At 41.1% G+C, this 22,404-nt stretch overlaps 2 protein-coding genes across 9 annotated transcripts in view; both read left to right on the forward strand.

Moving 5' to 3' along the window:
* The window catches only part of stard13b (StAR-related lipid transfer (START) domain containing 13b), a 90,573-nt gene extending 85,488 nt beyond the window's left edge, over nucleotides 1-5,085 (forward strand). For all 8 annotated transcript variants that reach the window (XM_039781242.1, XM_039781261.1, XM_039781253.1 and 5 more), the window contains 9 exons: nucleotides 76-246; nucleotides 588-747; nucleotides 1,196-1,394; nucleotides 1,638-1,851; nucleotides 2,261-2,375; nucleotides 2,485-2,706; nucleotides 3,202-3,419; nucleotides 3,528-3,704; nucleotides 4,205-5,085. In XM_039781242.1, the coding sequence (XP_039637176.1) occupies nucleotides 76-246; nucleotides 588-747; nucleotides 1,196-1,394; nucleotides 1,638-1,851; nucleotides 2,261-2,375; nucleotides 2,485-2,706; nucleotides 3,202-3,419; nucleotides 3,528-3,704; nucleotides 4,205-4,322 (1,594 nt within the window). In that variant the 3' untranslated portion in view covers nucleotides 4,323-5,085. The remainder of the gene's footprint in view (nucleotides 1-75; nucleotides 247-587; nucleotides 748-1,195; nucleotides 1,395-1,637; nucleotides 1,852-2,260; nucleotides 2,376-2,484; nucleotides 2,707-3,201; nucleotides 3,420-3,527; nucleotides 3,705-4,204) is intronic.
* Nucleotides 5,086-7,925: 2,840 nt separating this feature from the next.
* Nucleotides 7,926-22,404, forward strand: part of LOC120551813 (neurobeachin-like) — a 120,038-nt gene continuing 105,559 nt past the window's right edge. Inside the window, exons 1-2 of the mRNA XM_039789413.1 lie at nucleotides 7,926-8,014; nucleotides 8,123-8,884. Of these exons, the coding sequence (XP_039645347.1) occupies nucleotides 8,609-8,884 (276 nt within the window). The 5' untranslated portion in view covers nucleotides 7,926-8,014; nucleotides 8,123-8,608. The remainder of the gene's footprint in view (nucleotides 8,015-8,122; nucleotides 8,885-22,404) is intronic.

Here is a 22,404-nt window from a genome sequence, read left to right on the forward strand (position 1 = left end):
TGGTTTAAGTCTTCCATTAACAAAAAACAAAAATGCTTTTCTTTTTCTTTGCCGTTTCATTTTTTATGGCATTAGGTTACGATGGCCCAGCTTTCAGATCTCTCATCGCCTAAGTCACTCAGTGGCATCCCTGCAGATCACCAACCAGTCCGCAGGCCAGCTGAGTTTGTTGCAGAAGTTTTCTCTGCTGCGCCTTACTGCAATCATGGAGAAGTACTCCATGTCCAACAAGCATGGCTGGACCTGGTAAGATCCACTTTCTCTACTCAACACTTTTGGTGTGCTTCATGATAAATGACATCTTTTCTTTATTAATAAAAGCACATTCTATTTCTTTGAACTGATTCTGTTTCTAACTGTATTTAGTCAAATTATTATAGTAGTACAGTTATCTGTGTGTTTGTCCAGTACGGTATGAATAGGCCTTAATGAATTACTGTAACCAGATTCCCTTTTGGCTCACAAACTATTTCACGTTAATTAATATGACTATATACCATATATTTTGTGTAGTATTACGACAGCATAGTCTCATATTTAGCCAGCAGAGCAAGGTGTCAACGATGTTGTGTTGATGTCTCTCTTAGGTCTGTGCCAAAGTTTATGAAGAGAATGAAGGTACCAGACTATAAGGATAAGAACGTGTTCGGAGTGCCTCTCATAGTGCATGTGCAGCGCTCTGGACAGCCGTTGCCCCTCGGCCTGCAGCAGGCCCTGCGCTACCTGAGGAGCCAGTGTCTTGACCAGGTCAGCCACAGTACACGTCACCCTCTCAGGTTGCATTTGACTTGCATTTTCACATGTGATGTACAGGGGCGGAGCCAGAAGTTGCTAACATTAGGGGCTTAAATAATAATAATAATAATCATCCTGTAGAGCCTACATGCTGTTTCATATGTAGTTGTTCTCCAACTGTCTTCATCATTCTGAAACCAGAACACAACCGATGTGGGTAGTGTTCATTAGAGATAACAGAAACAAAAGCCCCAGAAGCCACCCCTTTGCCCATGTAACAAATGGCTTTATCTAATGTGACTAATGTGGTCTAAGGTTTCATTGTACAATGACTCACACAGGTTGTAGGCAGATACAATAGTAGTATAATAACGATACATTGAGCGGAACTGCTGTACAACGTAGTTACATATTGCTGCCGGCCTTCAAGTTAACATTAACACTTGTGTTTTCCTTCCAGGTGGGTCTCTTTCGTAAATCAGGGGTGAAGTCTCGAATTCAAGCTCTAAGGCAGATGAATGAGAATTCCCCTGACAATGTGAACTATGAGGATCAGTCTGCCTATGATGTGGCTGACATGGTGAAGCAGTTTTTCAGGGATCTACCTGAGCCTCTGCTTACTAGCAAGCTGGGGGAGACCTTCCTCCATATCTACCAATGTAAGGACATTGATTTATTTTTGCCCCATGTCAGCTTTTAATTGTAATTGTCTGACTTGGTTTTGTTTTAACTTGGGGAGCACTGTGAAATTGCACCTGAACTAACGTAGAGTAGTGTGGCTGCGTGAGGATGTAATTTCAAATATAGTAAATTACCTTTGACAGTTCATGATTGCTTTTCTCTCTCCTATCACTATGTCCGTAAAGCAGAAATAATAGAAATCAATTCTTTCATATGTGCAGATGTGCCGAAGGACCAGAGGTTGCAAGCTGTCCAGGCAGCCATCATGTTGATGTCAGATGAAAACCGAGAGGTGCTGCAGACACTGCTCTGTTTCCTCAGCGATGTCACTTCCTCTGTGGAGGAGAACCAGATGACACCCATGAACATAGCTGTGTGTCTAGCCCCCTCCCTCTTTCATCTCAACATACTCAAGAAAGACAATCTCTCACCAAGGTACTTCTTTCCCCCCTTGTGTTCTAGTGTTAGTTAGCTTGGCATATGTGGGCCTGAAAAACTAATGAACAAGACATGCATGCTTTCTATTAACTCCTGCATGATTATTTTCACCTATTACTCCATAAAGACAAAAAAAGAGTTTGCTTGGCCCTCAGGGGTGCGGTTGATTACTCTCTTTCTGGGCCACTTCTGAAAGGACATGGCACTCTTTTTAAAGCGTGTTTTATGAGATCATGCTGTGTACAAATAAAGCAAAGCTCTCTAATTTACCATGTTGAAATTGTTGCTAAAGGGATCAAAGGGCTTTCCTGCTGAGCGGAGGAAGGGTTTATATACTGCGTTTCGTGGGGACGTTGACCCAGGGACTCTGTTGGCCTAATCAGTTTTCTCTCCACCTAATCCCCAGGGCCATGCAGAAGAAGTATGCCACTGGCAGACCAGACCAGAAGGATCTGAATGAAAACTTAGCAGCAACACAGGGCCTTGCTCATATGATCATAGAGTGCAACCGTCTCTTTGAGGTACAAGAACCTGTGGTTGGAGAATTTCAAGCCTGGGTGCAAAATCCACATGCCTCCCTCTGTGTTTATTTGCTGTGAATCCTACCTCATGCTTTTATATACCCATTAGATCCCTCATGAGATGGTTACTCAGTCGCGTAATTCCTACGTGGAGGCTGACTTGCATGCACCGACAATTGAGGATCTGTGCAAGCAGCTGGAAGATGGCGATGGAACGTACCAAATCCATATGGAGGGTAGACTTCAGAACACTCTCAAAGAGGCCCGGGAAAAGTCCAAATACTGGGTGTCCTGCAGCAGCTCTGATAACACAGAGCTCTACTATAAGAAGGTTGGTGTTATTCCTTTGATTGTGCAGTTAATTCGTTATTGTTTCATATATGATAGAACATCATATCATATAATCACAATGTTACTTATCAACTCCCTAAAGGGACATGGGGGATCTTTTTTTACTCTTGTGCGCACGTGACACTTTCTGTTGCGCAAAAGATACGAGAACCCGATCTAAGGCAAAATTATGCTAACAAAGTACTGCTAACTTTATGTGGCTAAAGGTAATATTTTACATTTACAGCATCAACAGTTACCTTATCATCTTTAAGTCTGTTGATGATACTATCAGGTACATTTAGTTGCGTTTTCAGGCAGACATTCTGACTTTGGGCATTTTAGGCCTTTATTGGATAGGATAGCTGAGAAGTCTTGAAAGGGAAGAGAGGGGGAATGACATGCAGCAAAGGGCCGCAGGTCGGAATCGACTCAAACATGGATCTTGGTTTCAGATCCACAGGTTAACATAATGGTTTTTGTGTGTCCTGTTCAGGTGGGAGATTGGAACCCTCTGAGACGCTGGCGAGTGTCTGTGGAGGTGGAAGCACCACCATCTGTAGTGTTGAACCGTGTGCTACGAGAACGCCACCTGTGGGATGTGGACCTGCTGCAGTGGAAAGTGTGTGAGACGCTGGACAAGCAGACAGAGGTGTTTCAGTATGTCCTCAATCGTATGCCCCCTCATCCCAGCAGGGACTTTGTAGTACTCAGGTGAGTGGTGATACAAAGAAAACACTAAACATGTCATTCTTTGTTTGGAAGTAGCCATTATGTCTTCTCTATTAGGGCACATACTCAATCTCTTTCTGTTTATTGAAGGTCATGGAGGACAGACTTACCCAAAGGCGCCTGCTCCCTGGTTTCTGTGTCTATAGAGCACCAGGATTGTCCTCCTGTTGGAGGGGTACGAGCTATAGTCTTGGAGTCCAACTACCTGCTAGAGCCCTGCGGCTCTGGGAAGTCCAGACTAACTCACATCTGCAGAGTGGACTTGAAGTAAGTCCCATAAGCATCTTATTAGAGATTTTCTCACTAACTCTTTTAGCAAGGTCTGCTTTCTGTCCCCAGAGTCAGAACTAAACATGGAGAAGCAGAGTTCAGTTTTAATGCTCCACATATCTTGGAATAAACTCCCAAAAAAACAAGTTTCACTGCAACTCTCAGTTCTTTTAAATCTAGGCTGAAGACGTTTCTTTTTGATGCTGCCTTTTTTAAGTAATTGATCATTGATTATTCTATTTTAGTTGTTTTCATATTCTCTTTAACGGATGTTTTTAATGTTTTTAACTGCTCTTTGATGTTTTATGTAAAGCACTTTCAATTGCTTGTTGCTGATTGAGCTATACAAATAAAGCTGCCTTGCCTTTCCCTTTACTCATAAAATACATCAATGCATTTTTATATGTGATATTAATTGCATTTTTAAGATAATTATTTGAAGCTCCTTGTAAATGCATGTATGCAATATTATATTAAATACACTGTTTTGATTTCAGGGGAAGGACTCCAGACTGGTACAACAAAGCCTATGGTCACCTTTGTGCCGCAGAAGCTGCCCGCATCCGAAACTCCTTTCAGCCATTAATCACAGCCGGCCCAGAGACCAAAATCTGAACCTCTTTGTGTCTGCTCAGCCTTGAGATCAAGATTGAGCCTTTGAGTCACTGCGAACAGGCAGACACAAAGCATAGACAGGACCCCAGAACTAAAGCACAGTTTATTCCAGGTTTATATCCAGAGTAGAAATGCTCTGAAAATGATGTTGATCTCCTCTGTACTTGCACAATGACTAGAGGACATCTTATAGGTGCTGAGCATAATTACTCAATGGGAAATGAATCATCCTGCCAATGTCCTCAGCAATTAGGATTGTATTGACCTTGATGTTGCTACACCTGTATATTATAATTATTATCTTTAATATTATTGTATTACTGTTTATTTTATCTACAATGTCTAGGACATTTACGCTCTTAAGCGCTTCTGGGAAGCTGTTATTCATTTCAGATTTAAAGCTATAATTATTATGATGTAGACTCAAATGTCTGTATATACGTGTGTGAATATACTGACCATGCAAACAAGATGTATATATTGTATATATGTGAAGGGCTAAATAGTACATATGTTTATATCCTATATATTGATTCTTTCACTGTGTCAACCTTCCTGTAGTACACATGGTACTAAATTGTAAGCTGGTTTTACTTTGCTTCAGTATTGCCATTTTGGAATGGGTGTAATTTTATTCAACTTTGACCTCCCATGGTTGTGAAAAGAATGACTTAAGGTTTGACTTGATCATACCTGCTTAAGGGTACTGGATTGTGCAGTCAAGTACAAGACACATCATTTTTTAATAAAACTATCAAAATTATAAAATGTTTGTATGCAATCATTGTTCATCTTGCTGCCACATCAAAAAGACAAAACAAGCCATTTTAAGAAATTAGTCAGTAATGGATGTCTACTAACCTGTGAAGGAGTCTAAATAACTATTTTGGAAAATTGATAAACAGTGTCAGTAATGCTTCTGCGAAGATGTTTATGTTCAACAGTCATGTATACTACATATCACACTGACTTGTACTGACACAAACTCAATGCTCACTGATCTGGGATGAGAGGGACCTCTACTGGACATTTAAAGGAAACACGTCCACACTGGTGGATGGATTTACATGGATATCTTGATTGAGCTTTCAACTCATTATTAATGCGAACATAACAGTGACTCAAAAGTAAAATCAAATGAAGATTGTAATTCATTTTGTCTGGCTTTTTCTTACATATTGTATGGAAAGTCAAACATTTGGGCTGAGCACATAAACCTGGTTGAATGGCATTTGTATCCACTAGGTGGCCCTTTCTGATCAGCAGAATATTCATCTTTACTGTGGCCACATTTAATTTTCCCCTGAGACAATATCATTGTAATAAAGTCCCCTTTATCACAGGTATTTTGGATTTATTTTCAACAGGTAGTGAGGGCAAGATAGATATCTACTGCTAAGATATATTGTAGGAAAGTGTTCATGCCAATGCTAATGCGGCAACTACTAGTACCATTACTACTATTGTTTCAGGCCAAACTAAATCTATACCCATTTTGTAAGATACATTATGGTTGATGGCTTGAAAAATTATTACCACTTGGTATCTATTCAAAACCCTAGTGAGATAAAGTTTTACCATGGCAGCTCAGACATGCTAAATGTATATAAAAGGATCATTCACCAAAACCATTACAGAAAATAGTGAGATGATGCTGTTGCAGACCTAACTGAAACAATCATTACATGAACTTGCCACAGGTTATTGAGCCTGGATCTGCTCCTCTGATTCAGTTCCCTAGCCAGTATAGTGTGTGAATGGCAAAGTGAAGCCCCCTCCCTTGACCTCTATTCAGCACTGGGTTTATGGTTCTCACTGGAATGGGGACCAGCAGGTTTGACAGAAGGGATGGGAGGATAGGAGCAATTGAGTTAGACATTATTAGATAAGTGTTATGTTGGGACAACAGAATACAAAAATGCAAATGAGTATTTCCTTAAGGACACAGTAGCCATAAAGCAAGCATGCCTAATTCAACCTAGTCTGTAAATGAAGTTGCCATTTGCTCATCCAAAGATACAGCACTCTGATTATTTATTTATTTTACAATAGCACATAAGACCACAGTGACATTAAAACAACCAGAATCACAAGATGAACTCTTTCAATCACATTGGTGAGCAAGCTAAATAATCAAATTGCCAATTGCTCTGTATTGCATTAATGAAATGTAATATCAAATATAAAAACTGCCCCAGTAATATTATAGGACCAGTTGAGGCCTGACATTATATCTACCTCTTTCGAGCCATGCTGACACAGATCAGCTTAATGAGGTCATGGAATGCAAGCTCAGCTTCTGGCTGTCAGTCAGGACGATGGACAGGATTGTTGCCAAGCTGTCTGTTTCAGTCTCTTTTATATAACCACTGGAACCTGGTGTCTTTTTGTCATTATTAGTTGGTAACTTATTATCTACAGTACATGCAAGTGATGTTTTGGTAATTTGTTTATTAAAAGGGAAAATAAACCTCATTATTGAAATTAATAATTCATTTTAAAACAAACATTTTTCTGGCCTGGAGATTAATAAAAATTAAAAATCTGTAAATGGAAACATGCATGGACAACAGTTATGGATTCAAACCAGGATCAAAAAAAAGAGTTAAACAAAGCAATTAATGAATTTCCATTAATATTTTCTGTAATTACCAGTTCAAAGTGATGTGTCAACGATCTGACCTTGCTACCAACTCACCAGGATCATTGGGAGAAAACGAAGGGAATTAATCTCACTGTAATAGGATTTGTTGTAATGCTTTGCATATGACTATCCAGGGTCACCTTTGTGCCTTACAGACTGATCAATGAACTGTACACACCTGAAGCTCAAACTGTAATGAAACCATCATACATTTATGTGAAGCGGGGAAGAAATTGTAGGATAATAATAATAATTCAAGTCATATGTTTGCATTAGTGCAGGCACAATGTTCAAGTGTGCAATTCATGCATGGTCAAAAAGACAGCCTGAATGGCTGAGTGTTGCAGCAAAGCCTCTTAATCAAATAATGAACCTATTGATAAAAGCCAAGTCAGCACTATTTGCCATTAAAATAGAAATTAATTAACCTAATATCCATTGTAATACTTGTAATAATAATCAAAGGGCCTATAGATAGAGGAGTATAAACACAGGACTGAAAATATAGGACACCACTTTGAAATCCTGCAGAGTAAGTTGGGCTAAATTAATATGCTCTGATGAGCCGTTGCAGCGGAAATATTTCATTTCTGATTGGAGTGCAGGTGTACCTTTGCAATTTCCCCAGAACAAAAAAAGTTCTATCTTATTTATCTACACACACCAATAGTAATACTATTATTAATCATTTCATATGTGTGCAAGCAGCGCACTACTGGGGCAACCAAATAGAACAAAGCCATTATTAATGCCATTAGGTAGGCTACACACGTGCTTTTATGACTAACTATAGTCCTAGTTAACTATGACAAATCACATTTTGGATATTTATTTTTTAACCAGCCAATTGTATTATTTTTATTTATCTATATGCATTCCGCCAGGAAACACAAGTCAGGTAACTTCCGGCTGCCATCTTTGTTTCGGAAATGAAACCCATTTGGCTAATTCGCTGGTGGGAGACGCTTTCTGGCAGAATTGTAAGGTTTAGGCTCCATTTGTGTGCTGTAGAACAATAATGTTTTTCGTTTTAGTTTAACTATCAACGGTAATTAATCTATCAGTTTGGCTTGACCGACTAACAGACTAACTTTATAAACATAGGCGTAGATGTGGCTTGCCATATAAACCCGCTGCTTATCTTCTGCTTGGCCAGGTAATACCAAGTGACCATGTTTCAAAGAAGCACTCCGCTGCTCCCACCTGCCCCGGTGGATAGCACGGGGAAACGGCTGACCTGCCAGCGGGGCTCCGGTTCTCCACCTCCGTCATCGCATCCAGCGCAGGCAGGGGGCGGCAACATGGCGGTGACAGCAGCACAGACGCGGAGACGCGCATTATAGAGAGCGGCACTCTCACATGCACGCAGCTTTGTATACACAGCGCAGGTCAGTCAGCTCAGTAACCGGCTGGTACCGACAACACACCGGACTCTCTAACCGAAACTCCCGAGAGTGGATTTTACAGAGAGAGAGGGAGCGAGAGAGGGGCATTTCTTGTTTGTGTTTTTGTTTGTCACGGCTTCGCTTGTGTTCCTGTCTTTCTTTTCTTTTTTTGTTGTATGTTTCCTGAGCAGTGATTGGATTTATTATAAGGAGAAAGCGTGTAACTAGCTTCTGAAGCCGCCCGGTTTTGGGTGGAAATGACAAGCGAGAGACCGCCGGTGACAATGCCGGGGTCGATGTCGCTCTCGGACCGACAACCTCCTCCAGGTCACAGGCAACACGCGGCTGCAGTCTCCGCTGCCACCGGTGAGACTATGATGATGTCCGGTTCAGGTTCAGTGGTGCTCCCGGCTGGTATTATCAATCCGTCGGTTCCAATCCGGAATATTAAAATGAAATTTGCAGTTGTCATCGGACTGATCCGGGTCGGAGAGGTTAACAACCGGGATATTGTTGAAACGGTGCTGAATTTGGTAAGTAAACGTTTTTTTTCCCCCCAAGACTATTGCTTTACCCTTAATCAGGAATGTTATTCAGTGGCAACAACAACTGAATATAATGTTGACATATGGCTAAATAATGCTTTTTTTTTTAACATCGAGACTGTGCAAATGATTATTCAATTGTTTTCAGTAGCCTATATAAGTGCCCCGGGATATGTGACAGGAAACAGCTTAGCCTACATCCAAAAGTCCCACATGCACACAGACGAGGTGGGTTGAGGATGAGGGCATATAGCCTACTAATACAAAGCCAGTTCTCAAGTTTTCACCTTAAACAAAGTCCCAACTTCCAGTGTTTGCTTGTAAATGAGGCACGCTGGTGTGGATGATGTCAGTGAAGGTAAAGTGCATACCTGCTGGGATTAAAGTGCTATGTGAGTGCTTTATAGCCTGCTGGTGCACACTTTATTTCAAACGGTATTTATGTTGAAATGCAGTGATGTAAGTGAGCAGAGGCAGGTTAGTTAGGCTAGTGTTTGTGGGAGAGTCAGGGGGCCCTGGAGCTAAGGGCCTCCATAACATGCCAGGGATTAGTTTTTAGGGTGTCTTCTGGGAGCCCAGAATTGCTAGCCTTGAGGATTCACGGAGTGGCCAGTGTTTGGTGATAATTTGGCTAGTGCAGATCCTCAGCAGCGTGGTGAAAGCGATCCTTGATGGACCTGCTCCTAACTTGAGTTTGAGTATTTGTGGAAATGTAATGGCCATCGCCCTCTACCCAGATCGATACTGACCTAGGAGGAGAGGTATTTTGTGTATAGCTTTGTTTTTTTCTCCACTTTTTAAACAAGCTTGGAAAGTCCATTCTCATAAGTCATTGTATGATTATTATTAGCCTATTATTAAAGCTGCAGCGAAGTGAGTCATCAAAGTAATGATTGTCAGAGTAAGGTGGTTGGGGATTTGAGCTGATGGTATGCTGGTACAGTTTCAACATGATGTGAAGAGACTTTAGAGCCGGCCTTGACCATCTACAGGACTAGCACACCAGAGCCTGTTTGCAATAGTTGGCCTCCCCTTGTTAGCACACCAGAGATTAATTACGACCTGTTCTGGCACAACAGAAATCCACTTTGTGAAGCGAGACAAATTGTAGCCCTTGGCATGTTCACATGAGAGTTAAACTGCCATAGTCTCCGACACCTTTCCCCCTCAAACTTTGCAGTGCTATTTCCACAGGAAATGTGCACACAGAATACCACACTGTAGTCTACACTGATGTTTTATTAACACTTATTGTCTAGATAGTGCACCATCAAATTTAATAATTTCTTCATTTTGCTTTATTCTGTTGAGCCATTGAAGGCAGAGCATTGATGTCACAGCTGCCTTTTGCTCCTCTGTGCATTATTATATTTCAGAATAGTTTGTTCATGCTCTTATACTGTATATAACATACAGAAGAGTACACTTTATCCAAACATTTCTCAGTCATACATACAGGTCCCAAACTTTTGAATGACAGATTTAATTAGTGCTTTGCTGTGGTTAGCTATTTAAGATATCAGGTGAATTTGATTCTACTTGATGTGTTTGCAAACATAAATACAACCTCCACCCAAATTATGTAAATACAAATGAACCACATTTAATGCAGCAATCTTGGGACCAAATGGCATCACAAAATGTGCATGGATAATACTAGCCAGTGATGAGGGTGGAGGACGCTGTCATGCAAAGATGCCATGACTGCATGCATTTCTATGCTTATAAGTCCAGGTTATTTTTGAAGTTCAGAGAGGGCCTGAAGATCCAGCAGGATTCGTAACTGAATCTCATGGGGTCCAATTTGTGGAGTAATGAAAATATAATGTTTTTCTCCTCCTCCGAGGAGCATCTTGGGAAAAAATGTAGTTAGATCTTCATACCAGCATCCTCTATCATGAAAAGGGTCTTATTTAATTTTTTTATTTCTTATTTTTTTGTTTTGTTATTTAGCTGCCGTTGTTGTTGTACTGCCTGCTGAAACCCTCCTTCGATGTTTGAGATGTGTTGATTTATGAAATGGGCCCCGGCCATCAGAAAGATAAATCTTAGTTGAAGTAAACACAAAACACCTTCAGAAGAAAAAGCAGCTCTGTACGTACTTCACTCTGTACCAGAGTTCTCCAATCAAAATGCCGTTACCTAATTAATTTACTGCATCATTCCTGTTCAGGGCCATGGGATCTGGAGGCTTTCCAAACACATTACGAGCAGAAGTCAAAATAGCCTATTGTTTCTCAGACAGTTTGTCTGTTTATTTATGGGTTGACAGGCTGGCAACAAGTTAACATACACACATATGGCAAAAATCCCAATAATGTAAACATCAAAACTTTTTATTTGAATACTATAATCTAAACAGAATAACGTGCTAGAGCCAGACCGACATATCGGCGGGCCGATATTAGGCAATTTCCTAACTATCGGTATCGGCATTTGTAATGGCCGATAAATGAATATTTAAAAAATAAAATAAAAACGGACGAAACCATGTTGTGAGTGTTAGCGTTGCAGAGTCTGTCTACCAGCGTCCCTGTTGGCAAAACTGTTTGATTTCTTTTTGGTTATTGTTTTTGTTCAAAGGACTTTAAGTTTCATGTCTTAAGTTTGTATTTTTATACATTTTATTTATCAGAACTTTAATATATTTTGATGTTCCTCTGTTCTCTTATGACAATAAAACAAACAAGTTTATTTTTAAACTGCATTATCATATTATTTTAGTGAGGACTCATAAATAACTACAAATAACTAATGTTAGGAAAATCTGGATTTTTTTTTAAATATATAAATTGGCCGATATATCGGAATATCGGATTTTTAAATCACCAAATATTTGTATCGATATCGGCCTTAACCCTTGTGTTGTCTTCCCGTCAACCTTGAAAAAAGGTCTTTTTTGACGCCTTTTTGTCACAGTTTGTTTTTGCTTTTTTTCAATGTTTTTAAATTGTAAAATTTTGCTTCTACACATTTTCAGCGCTTATTTCTACATCCCATATTTTCTGATATAAAAAAAACGGGTCAATGTGACCCGAAGTCAACACAAGGTTAAAAAGCCTTTATCGGTCGGGCTGTATGTGCCCTCTTTGGCTTTAAATAGCCCGAAAATTGTCAGCAACAATAGACCTACTTGGTATTTAGTTTAGTGTGTTAGATTTTAGATCATTAGGTCAAAATAGTGTCCCTAAGGTAGGAAACAATATGGTCATCAAATAGTTTATGCCTTTTCAGTCGAATCATCAGCTGCTGTTTTCAGCTGTACATAAGGTTGTTAATAATAATAATAATAATAATAATAATATATTTTATTTAAAGGCGCCTTTCTCGGCACTCAAGGACACCGTATAGGGATACAGAAGACATTTAAAAGCAGCAATAAATATAAATAAATTTTTTATTTATTTATATTAATACATAAGGTTAAGGCTGCACTTAACCTCTGACCATGAACTTAGCTCATACACCTAATCAAATTTGGCAAAAGCAAGACAATATTGCTTGTTGCTTGTTGCTTCTAACCATAAAGTTGGAAACAGACTAGATTTGTCTCATACTCAGATGTGCAATTCACAGTAGTCACCCCCTTTGCGACCTATCAGCTGACTCACAGCTTTCTCCAAGATGAGAGAGTAAGAGTGGGTTTTTCTACTTTGCTAATTGTCACTTGGTATGAATCTTTCAATGAACTTCTCTGACAAAAGAAGAGAAAGTTGCATTAGTCAACAGCCTGCATCTTCATGATCAAAGTCAAGTATGATCTGATGGATAATGGAGTGTGCTGTGAAAAGAGAACATTTTGAAAAGTGTGACCTATGAAATTAGGAAAAAGCTCTCACGGCATCTTTCATCTTAATCCTGACGTGGGAGTAACAGAGTTCTCATGTGCTGTGAACACCTGGTTGATGTGAACAAAACAGCATGAAATGCACTGTACCCTGACTATCATGTCAGGTCAGAGTTATTACCAAGCTTATTTTGGCTTCCAGTGGCAGAGTTGTGATCCACTTGAATTTAATACCAGTTGCATGGATTGGTGGTTATAATGGCCCTCATTTATGAAACGTGCATACGACCTAAAACGGGTGTAGGACGGGCGTACGCCGATTCTTAGGCCGGTTACACGAGCGTGCGTTTCTGTTGCGTCTCAGCTGCGTGTCAGCTGTGTGGATTTTTCTGTGTCCTACATACCAGAAGCGTGTCTGACGCGGCGCTGCTCCTGCTGCTAGGTACAGGGAGGGCTGATCTCGGGACATAGTGCCGACAGATTCAAACTGATAAATGGGTAAGTGGGCTGTCTGAACAACTTAGTGTAGCTGTAAAGAGCCTATATAGCCTATCTGATGTTGGACCGTCACTCCGAACACACACTACATTGTTATCCTAGCCTATCCTACCATTTATATATAGCCTACTGATTTGATTAAAGCAAGACGACGTCGGCAGTATTGACTGCAAAATATGTTACAGAATATTTCGTTCTGTATGACAGGTGCAATATTTGAAAATCTTTTCTCTGAAATTTTGTATTACATTTATATCTACATTGATGTCAAAACCTAGACTTTCAAACATCAATATGTAATTTATTAATATGTATTTGTGTCTAAATGACATATAAACATATTTTCCTATTCTATTTTGCCTGGAAACGCTTCCAACACGCTCGCGTGAAAAATAGGCGTCGGTTCTATTTCTAGCAGGCACGCGTCTCAAGCCGCGCCTGAGACGCGCGTCTCACGCCGGCAGTGTGTAAGCTCTAACCTGTTAACATGGGAGCCGAAATATAAATGGACACGCCACGCAGCTGACACGCTCGCGCAACGCTTCCAGTGTGTAACCGGCCTTACGCAAAGCTCGGCATTTATCAATGTGAACGTGAGCGTAGGCTGCGAAAAAAATCTCACGTCTGGTCTGAACTCGTGTACGCAAGTTTTGGAGTCAGTGTGGACTTGCGGTGCAGCATGTAATCAGTTTAACAGGAGAAGGAGAAGTCATCAGTTGATCACGTATCAGCAATGGCAGATCTGGCTCTTTTAGAAGACCTCTATGCGCCGGTCTGCAACATTGTTTTAGCCTGTGGTGTTCTGCACAACATTGCGCAGGAAAACACGGTGCCATAAATGTAGTGATGGAGCCAGATGACCCGATGCCCAGAGAGCAGTGTCCAGCACAGCCCCAACTGGGGGCTATACCAAGGAGACAGGATATTATTCCTCGCTTTTAAAAGGTAGCCTATAGTGTTATGTTTGGCAATGATATTCAATACAGGAAACATGACGATGCACAATATTTTTATTTATTCTTCAGGTTTTTGTTTCTCTTTCAAGTGAACGATTTATTTCGGCCATTGACCGAGTTATTTCGGCTCGTTTTCTCTGCTGTCAGGAGACAGGGTCGAGGTGGTGGTCCAGCACGGGGGGGCGGAGGACACGCCCTCTCCCTCAGCTGTTGCCTCGTTCTGACTCATGAAAAAAAACACGAGTAAAATAAAAGACACTGCATAAACTCCGCTACGTGTGTTTATTTAAATATAAGTACACCTACATGTAGGCCTAAGAGATTGCAATAGAAGCCTGTATATTACTATTAGGGCTATAGAATACATATGTCAAGCATGTATAAATTAAATAAACTTAAGCTGGAGTCCGATGTACTACGCCAACACTGACCGCATCAGTGATCTCTTTCCATTCTGCATTCTTTCTACAGCCTTTAATACCAGTTTTCAGGCTGCCAAAAAGTACACACGTTAGTGCAAATGAACCTGAGATATCAGGGTTTCAGTCTCCACCTCTGAAAAGTGCCGCTTCTCAGCCGGATTACGTCTCGCCATGTCGTAAATTGTAGGGGCGAGGCCTCAAAACCCAGAATATATTGGGGCGTAATATTTAAATTCCGATCGTTTCCAGCCGCTGCATTTATCGATTTACGACCATTCTTACGCTCTGATTGATGTGATACGAACGCTTCATGAATCCCACGTGAAGCCTGTCGTAAGATGATTTCTGCGCTCATATCTGTGCTGGTTTCTACGTTAGGTTGATAAATGAGGGCCATTGTTTTAAAGGTGGGAAAAAGTATGAAAATGTGTGTCAAACCACTGCCACCTGCAACATAATCCACGTACCCACTATCCATTTGAATGATCATGCTCTACATCAGGGGTCACCAACCTTTTCTAAACCGAGAGCTACTTCATGGGTATTGAGTCATACGAAGGGCTACCAGTTTGATACACTCTTCTGAAATAACAAATGTGCTCAGTTTGCCTTTAGTTATATATGATTATTGATGATTAATGATAGTTATATATTAATGATACTCCTCTATGTGCAGACACTGATCATGTTAATGATTTCTCACAATAATTATCAACAATGACTTAACAAGGTGGGAAACAGACAATATCAATATTAAATTTTCATTTTTAGAACAGGCCTGAGGGCTACTCATGGGGTCCTTGGGGGCTACCTGGTGCCCGCGGGCACCATGTTGGTGACCCCTGCTCTACATCTTCATATTTTACCCAACTTTAAAAATATTGCAAAATACAGTTTGTTCGTAGCCCCTGCGGTTAGCTGGCTATTTTTGTAAGTTGCGACTACAGTTGATTGTGTGTATATGTCTCAGGGGACTGCGTATGAAAAGCTTATGCAACTTTTTACAGATTTTGAGGAAAATATGAGTTTGGATACTACTGAGTGGGTAAAAGAAACGGGAGAAGATTTTGCTGCAGGAGTGGATTGATACATTTCTAGATTATGGATGTTGGAACTCATTTACAGAGAGAGCCTATATATGAAGTCAAGCTGACCAGAGCCACTATTTTCTATGCTTCACCTGGCTGGCCAAATCTCTAAGGAGGAATGAAATCCTCGACCACTTGCCAAACATACAGTTTTGCTGAAAACCTTTCCAGAAAATACTCTACTGACAGGTGGATAACTCTTCCTACTATGCTATTCCCTTCCCAATTGTCAGTGATTTTACAGGGGATTCTGTTACTTTCTCAGTCCTTTACAGAGGCCGATTTATTGCATATTTGATATGACTTTAAACTTTGCTGCTTAGATATTAAGCACACAAGCATGCTGAGATACTTTCAATGAGAAATTGACAGAATCTCAGTATTTTATGTCTTTGTTAAATATATGATCACTAATAGTTGCCAAATTAATTATTTTCATTAGCTTAATGGCATTACATATGCTGCTACAATTATGTCAGGCACAATGATGCACATTGGGCTATGATTAGTAATCACTGATCCTTGTTGTTTCTGATTACAACATGCTTTTGCAATTTTACTGAATCAGAACCAAATAAAGAATGTAAAGCCCTAAGGTGAAACACATTTTTCACAGACCTATTGTTGTATCGAAAGCCTAATTAATCAGGATGCTGGCTTTTTGTGTCGGGGTGATGTGACTGGAGAGTTGGCATACCTGAACCATGTGTGGCTGCTCTACATCCCACTTCCCTTACATTGCATCCCCGGCTCCTCCACTTGCCCCCCTTCCTCACGTCTAAGTCTGTCCCACGAGGAAGCACGAGAGAGACGCGAGGAAATCATGGCAGGAGAGAGCAAACAAGGAAATGTGATTTTTAGAGCGATGAGACGTCCTTTCCTCTGACGCGTATGGGCGGAGTTAGCAACCCTTTCAGCTGCACGACTTCCGGGGCGGCTGCTCTCGTGTGTCCTCGCTCATAGCTCCTCGGGGATCCCTCCTCGATCCTCGCTCCGCGGGGCATAAGTAAGAGCTTTGAGACGGTCTTCACGAAGGAGCGGCAAAACAACTTCCGGTTCAGCCGAGGACCGAGGAGCTATCGAATAAGGGAAGTGAGATGCACCTCTTGTGTCAGCAGAGTGCACTGGATTTCAGCTGATTATCTGTTTTTTAATAGGCCACTCAGCACTTAATAATAAACTTGAAGTACCTAGGAATCCCTTACCTAGAAATTCTGTTATTACTAAATCACTTTCCCGCAGAGGCATCTATTTCTTTGAGTGAATGAAGTGACACTTAGCGTATGTACTGCACCAGCGTGTCAGGGAGTTGGTTGTGGTGGATGATGGGCATACAGAGCACAGCACCTGACAAACCGGGTTTGCATCCTGAGTCCTGTCTGTGGTTCGGTTTAGGCAACGAAAGTCTCGTGTTTTATGTCACTGCAGACTCTTTCTCTGTTAAACCAAGACCATGATCTTTCCTGTGCAAAGTGCTGCTAGTGACCAAACCTATCCATAAACAAGTTTTACTAATGCTGTACAGTAAGTGGATATTGTATTTTTGGATCATTTGTGGAAAACAAATGAAATATGTCGTCTGATATAATTTCAATGATAAATTCAGTGTCACTGATATATAATTTTGTTTTTTCAAGCTGCTTACTCAAGAAGTAATTCTGTTGATGTTACTTTTCACACCAAATCACATTTGGTGTTGTAAATTAGTCATATTTAAACATAAAGTTTAGGAGTCAGGATTGCTAGGAATCTTCTTAGATGGTTGTTTCTGTATTATTGTTGAATATTTTTTGGAGCCAGTACATTTAACAAGTAGTTTGGGGTTCTTTGGGAGGAGAAAGGCTCTGTTAATCTCAGAGGAACCTTTAAATCCTCTGTTCTCCAGATTGGAGAAGATAAATTCTGGCAGGTGCTACAGGATGCCTCTGACTAGTCATTTATCCCACAAGCTTGCTCTCTTCTAAGACACTCCGTTTTTTATCTTCTCTCTGTATTTTATTACAGTTGTGCGTACTTTAAAAACAATCAGGTGGCCGGGTTGGTTCAGTGGGTAGAGCAGGCGCACATATACTTGGAGGTTTATGCCTCAACGCAGTGGCCCAGGGTTCGATTCTGACCTGTGGTGATTTCCCCCCCCCCCATCTCTCTCCCATTTCTCACCTAGCTGTCCTGTTGATTAAAGGCGAAAAAGCCCCAAAAAAATTATTTAAAAAAAAATCCGTGGCATGATGGTAGCAAGGTGTCCTCTCAAAACTAGAAGCCAGTCTGCTAGTCGGGGAGTTTCAATTGTCTACTTGTGGATATAGGCTACTGTTCATAGTCCAAATACATACAGTACAGGCCAAAAGTTTGGACACACCTTCTCATTCAATGCGTTTCCTTTATTTTCATGACTATTTACATTGTAGATTCTCACTGAAGGCATCAAAACTATGAATGAACACATGTGGAATTATGTACTTAACAAAAAAGTGTGAAATAACTGAAACCATGTCTTATATGTTAGATTCCTCAAAGTAGCCACCCTTTGCTCTGATTACTGCTTTGCACACTCTGGGCATTCTCTTGATGAGCTTCAAGAGGTCGTCACCTGAAATGGTTTTCCAACAGTCTTGAAGGAGTTCCCAGAGATGCTTAGCACTTGTTGGCCCTTTTGCCTTCACTCTGCGGTCCAGCTCACCCCAAACCATCTCGATTGGGTTCAAGTCCGGTGACTGTAGAGGCCAGGTCATCTGGCGCAGCACTCCATCACTCTCCTTCTTGGTCAAATAGCCCTTACACAGCCTGGAGGTGCGTTTGGGGTCATTGTCCTGTTGAAAAATAAATGATGGTCCAACTAAACGTAAACCGGATGGGATGGTATGTCACCAGCAAAGCACCCCCACACCATCACACCTCCTCCTCCATACTTCACGGTGGGAACCGGGCATGTAGAATCCATCCGTTCACCTTTTCTGCGTCGCACAAAGACACGGCGGTTGGAACCAAAGATCTCAAATTTGGACTCATCAGACCAAAGCACAGATTTCCAATGGTCTAATGTCCATTCCTTGTGTTTCTTGGCCCAAACAAATCTCTTCTGCTTGTTGACTCTCTTTAGCAATGGTTTCCTAGCAGCTATTTGACCATGAAGGCCTGATTTGCGCAGTTTCCTCTTAACAGTTGTTCTAGAGATGTCTGCTGCTAGAACTCTGTGTGGCATTCATCTGGTCTCTAATCTGAGCTGCTGTTAACTTGCGATTTCTGAGGCTGGTGACTCGGATTCATTTATCCTCAGCAGCAGAGGTGACTCTTGGTCTTCCTTTCCTGGGGCGGTCCTCATGTGAGCCAGTTTCTATGTAGCGCTTGATGGTTTTTGCGACTGCACTTGGGGACGCATTCAAAGTTTTCGCAATTTTCCGGACTGACTGACATTCATTTGTTAAAGTAATGATGGCCACTCGTTTCTCTTTACTTAGCTGATTGGTTCTTGCCATAATATGAATTCTAACAGTTGTCCAATAGGGCGGTCGGCTGTGTATCAACCTGACTTCTGCACAACACAACTGATGGTCCCAACCCCATTATTAAGGGAAAAAATTCCACTAATTATCCCTGACAAAGCACACCTGTGAAGTGAAAACCATTTCAGGTGACCACCTCATGAAGCTCATTGAGAGAACACCAAGGGTTTGCAGCAAAGGGTGGCTACTTTGAGGAATCTAAAATATAAGACGTTTTCAGTTATTTCACACTTTTTTGTTAAGTACATAATTCCATATGTGTTCATTCATAGTTTTGATGCCTTCAGTGAGAATCTACAATGTAAATAGTCATGAAAATAAAGGAAACGCATTGAATGAGAAGGTGTGTCCAAACTTTTGGCCTGTACTGTACTTTTAGCTGGATTGAGGGCTCTAATTTGCTAATAAGTGATGTGACTGGACAGTTGGCCTACCTGAACTATGTGTGACTGCTCTCCAGACTTGGTGTGTCAGCACTATTTGATCTAAACAGGACTTTGCCACTCAGCCAGTCATGACCAACTTGAAGTACCTAGGAGTCAACCTTGTTACTTAGAAATTCTGTTTATGTATTACTAAATCGATTTCCCAATCGCATCAAATGTTATTGCTGCCTGGATTTTGTTAAGAGGCAACATTTTATCTTTTTTTGAGTGAATGAAGTGACACGTATGTACCGCACTGGAGTGTTAAGTTCTGATATTTTGTCGAAAACAAATTAAATGCATTGTCAGGTATAATTTTACTGAAACGTTCAGTGTCTTATTTTTTTGCCACTTGTCTTTTGCCTGATATGTCAACATTTTTTCAAGCTGCTTACTCAAGAAGTAATCCTGTTGGCATTACGTTTAGTTGTATGCAGGGCATGAAGTTAACTTTTTTTGACCACCAGCCACTTTTTTTTTGCCTCATAAAAGGTGAAAAACAGGACTTGCTGTGTCTCTATGATCCTGTCCTGTCCTATTCATGGTAGCCTACTCATGGACATTGCACACGTGCTGTAGTAGGGGGTCCAGCCTTGATAATACTGCATAGGGGTCCGGTGTTGGCTCGTTACACCACTGCATATAACAGATGAGAGGACTGACAAAATCAGGAGAAGCCTACGCGCACCACAACAACAAAAAAACAATGGTGAATGTGGACCATAACACATGAGTTGTTGCAAAGAAGTTGCAACTTTTTTTGTATAGTTCTTAAAAATAAAAAAAATAAATCAAAAGGAAACTTGTTTTGGGGAGAATAATAATTAGTACTATTAATTAATTACTCTGGGCTGAGATTTTCTAGGAACCTTACCAAAAAGGCTCAGGATGATGATGTTGGTATAATATGAAAACAGCTGGTGATTTAAGACACAAAATAATAATTTATTGAATGAATCAAATACGAACATATGTGTCAGTGGCTTGTTGATCTTTACATTGTTAGTTAATTTCCTATCCTGGGCTGGGACTCAGATTCATACGGTTTCATATTGGACTTTAACTTATCATTGCACTTACAATTAAGTAGCTGTCCACAATTTAGGTCATCCTGTAGGTCTCCTCTGTGTTTTTTCCTGCATCCACCGTGTGTGTGTGTGTGTGTGTGTGTGTGATTGTGTGATTGTGTGTGAGTGTGTGTGCGCGTCAGTCGCGGGGGAAACGGAGCAACAGGCCCGCCCGCTGCAGTCAGCTGACAAGATGAAACAGCAGCAACATTCAGAGACTTAAGAGTGAAAAATCGTTCCTGCGTACATTGATGTTAAAATGTCTACATGTTGGCAGGACGGTCTGAAATGTTTTGCACGGTCAATTCGCTGTACGTTTTGTTGGTAATGTGAGATGTTCGAGTCACACACGTCTCGTCTTCATAACATAAACAAGGAAATTAATTTGACCTATTCTCCCTGCCGCTTGGTCAGTTGCTGTGCGATATGGAGCCCCGGCTGTCAATCAATGTCTTCCAGTGATGCGGGCCCCTGATTGGACCAGGCCCGTAAGCAACTGCGTACCCTGCTTACCGATAGTTAGGCATCTGAATCACTCAATTCTCATTGGCTACCCGCCAAAGTGGCAGGTAGATTGACAGTGTTACCCGCCAATTGCAAAATTCACCCGCATTTGGCGGGTGGGCGGGTGTTAATTTCATGCCCTGGTTGTATGTAAACAATTTTTAGGAGTCAGGGTTGCTAGGATGGTAAACTTAGTTTCTGTGAGATTGTGGATTGTGTTTTTCGAGAAATGTATATTACATTTATTTGCCTACTACCTCATAGCTTTTACGGAAGCCAAGTAAATTTTTTCAAGCCTATAAATTAGAGCCCGACCGATAAAGGATTTTTAAATGCCGATAATGGTAGTTTGTAAAAGGCCTAATATCAGCCGATAATATCGGCTCGCCGATATATCGGTCGGGCTCTACTATAAATCCCTCATTAAAAGTGTCGTCATAGAATACCTGTTAAAGTAACCTGAACATTAAATATAGGAGGAAGGTGGCAAGGATCATCAATGTGGCCGGTAAATAAATCATGGCCACAGAGCCGGTTAGGGGTTCTTTTGAACAAAGGGGTGAGGAGAAGGGCTCTGTGCATCTCAGAGGAACCTTAGGCTACATCTTTTGTTCTCCAGATTTGAGAAGCGCTACAGGATGCCTCTGACTACAAAGAATGTTTATACAAAGCCATTTATCCTACAGGCAGGTGGCTTACTCACTTCTAAGAGACTCCATTTAAATCTTCTCTCTGTATTTTATTACAATTGTGCATATTTAAAGGTCCCATGACATGGTGTTCTTTGGATGCTTTTATATAGACCTTAGTGGTCCCCTAATACTGTATCTGAAGTCTCTTTTATATAGGCCTTAGTGGTCCTCTAGCCTTTGGCCTTCAGCCTTGGTGCAGAATTACAGCCACTAGAGCCAGTCCCACAATTACCTTTCCTTAGGATGTGCCATTTCTGTGTCTGTAGCTATTGAGGAGGAGAGGGGGAGCAAGGTGGAGGGTGGGGGTGTAGCCTTGACCAACTGGCACTTTGCTCGTTTGAAAGCCATGTCTCGCTCTCTCTCGTGGGTGGGCCAAATTCTCTGGGCGGGCAAAGCAGAGAAAGGGGAGGTAACCTTGCTCCTTATGACCTCGTAAGGAGAAGATTCCAGATCGGCCCATCTGAGCTTTAATTTTCTCAAAGGCAGAGCAGGATACCCAGGGCTCGGTTTACATCTATCGCCATTCCTAGCCACTGGGGGACCATAGGCAGGCTGGGGGAACGCAT

The sequence above is a fragment of the Perca fluviatilis genome, chromosome 2, assembly GCF_010015445.1.
Source record: "Perca fluviatilis chromosome 2, GENO_Pfluv_1.0, whole genome shotgun sequence".
Taxonomy (NCBI): Eukaryota; Metazoa; Chordata; class Actinopteri; order Perciformes; family Percidae; genus Perca; species Perca fluviatilis.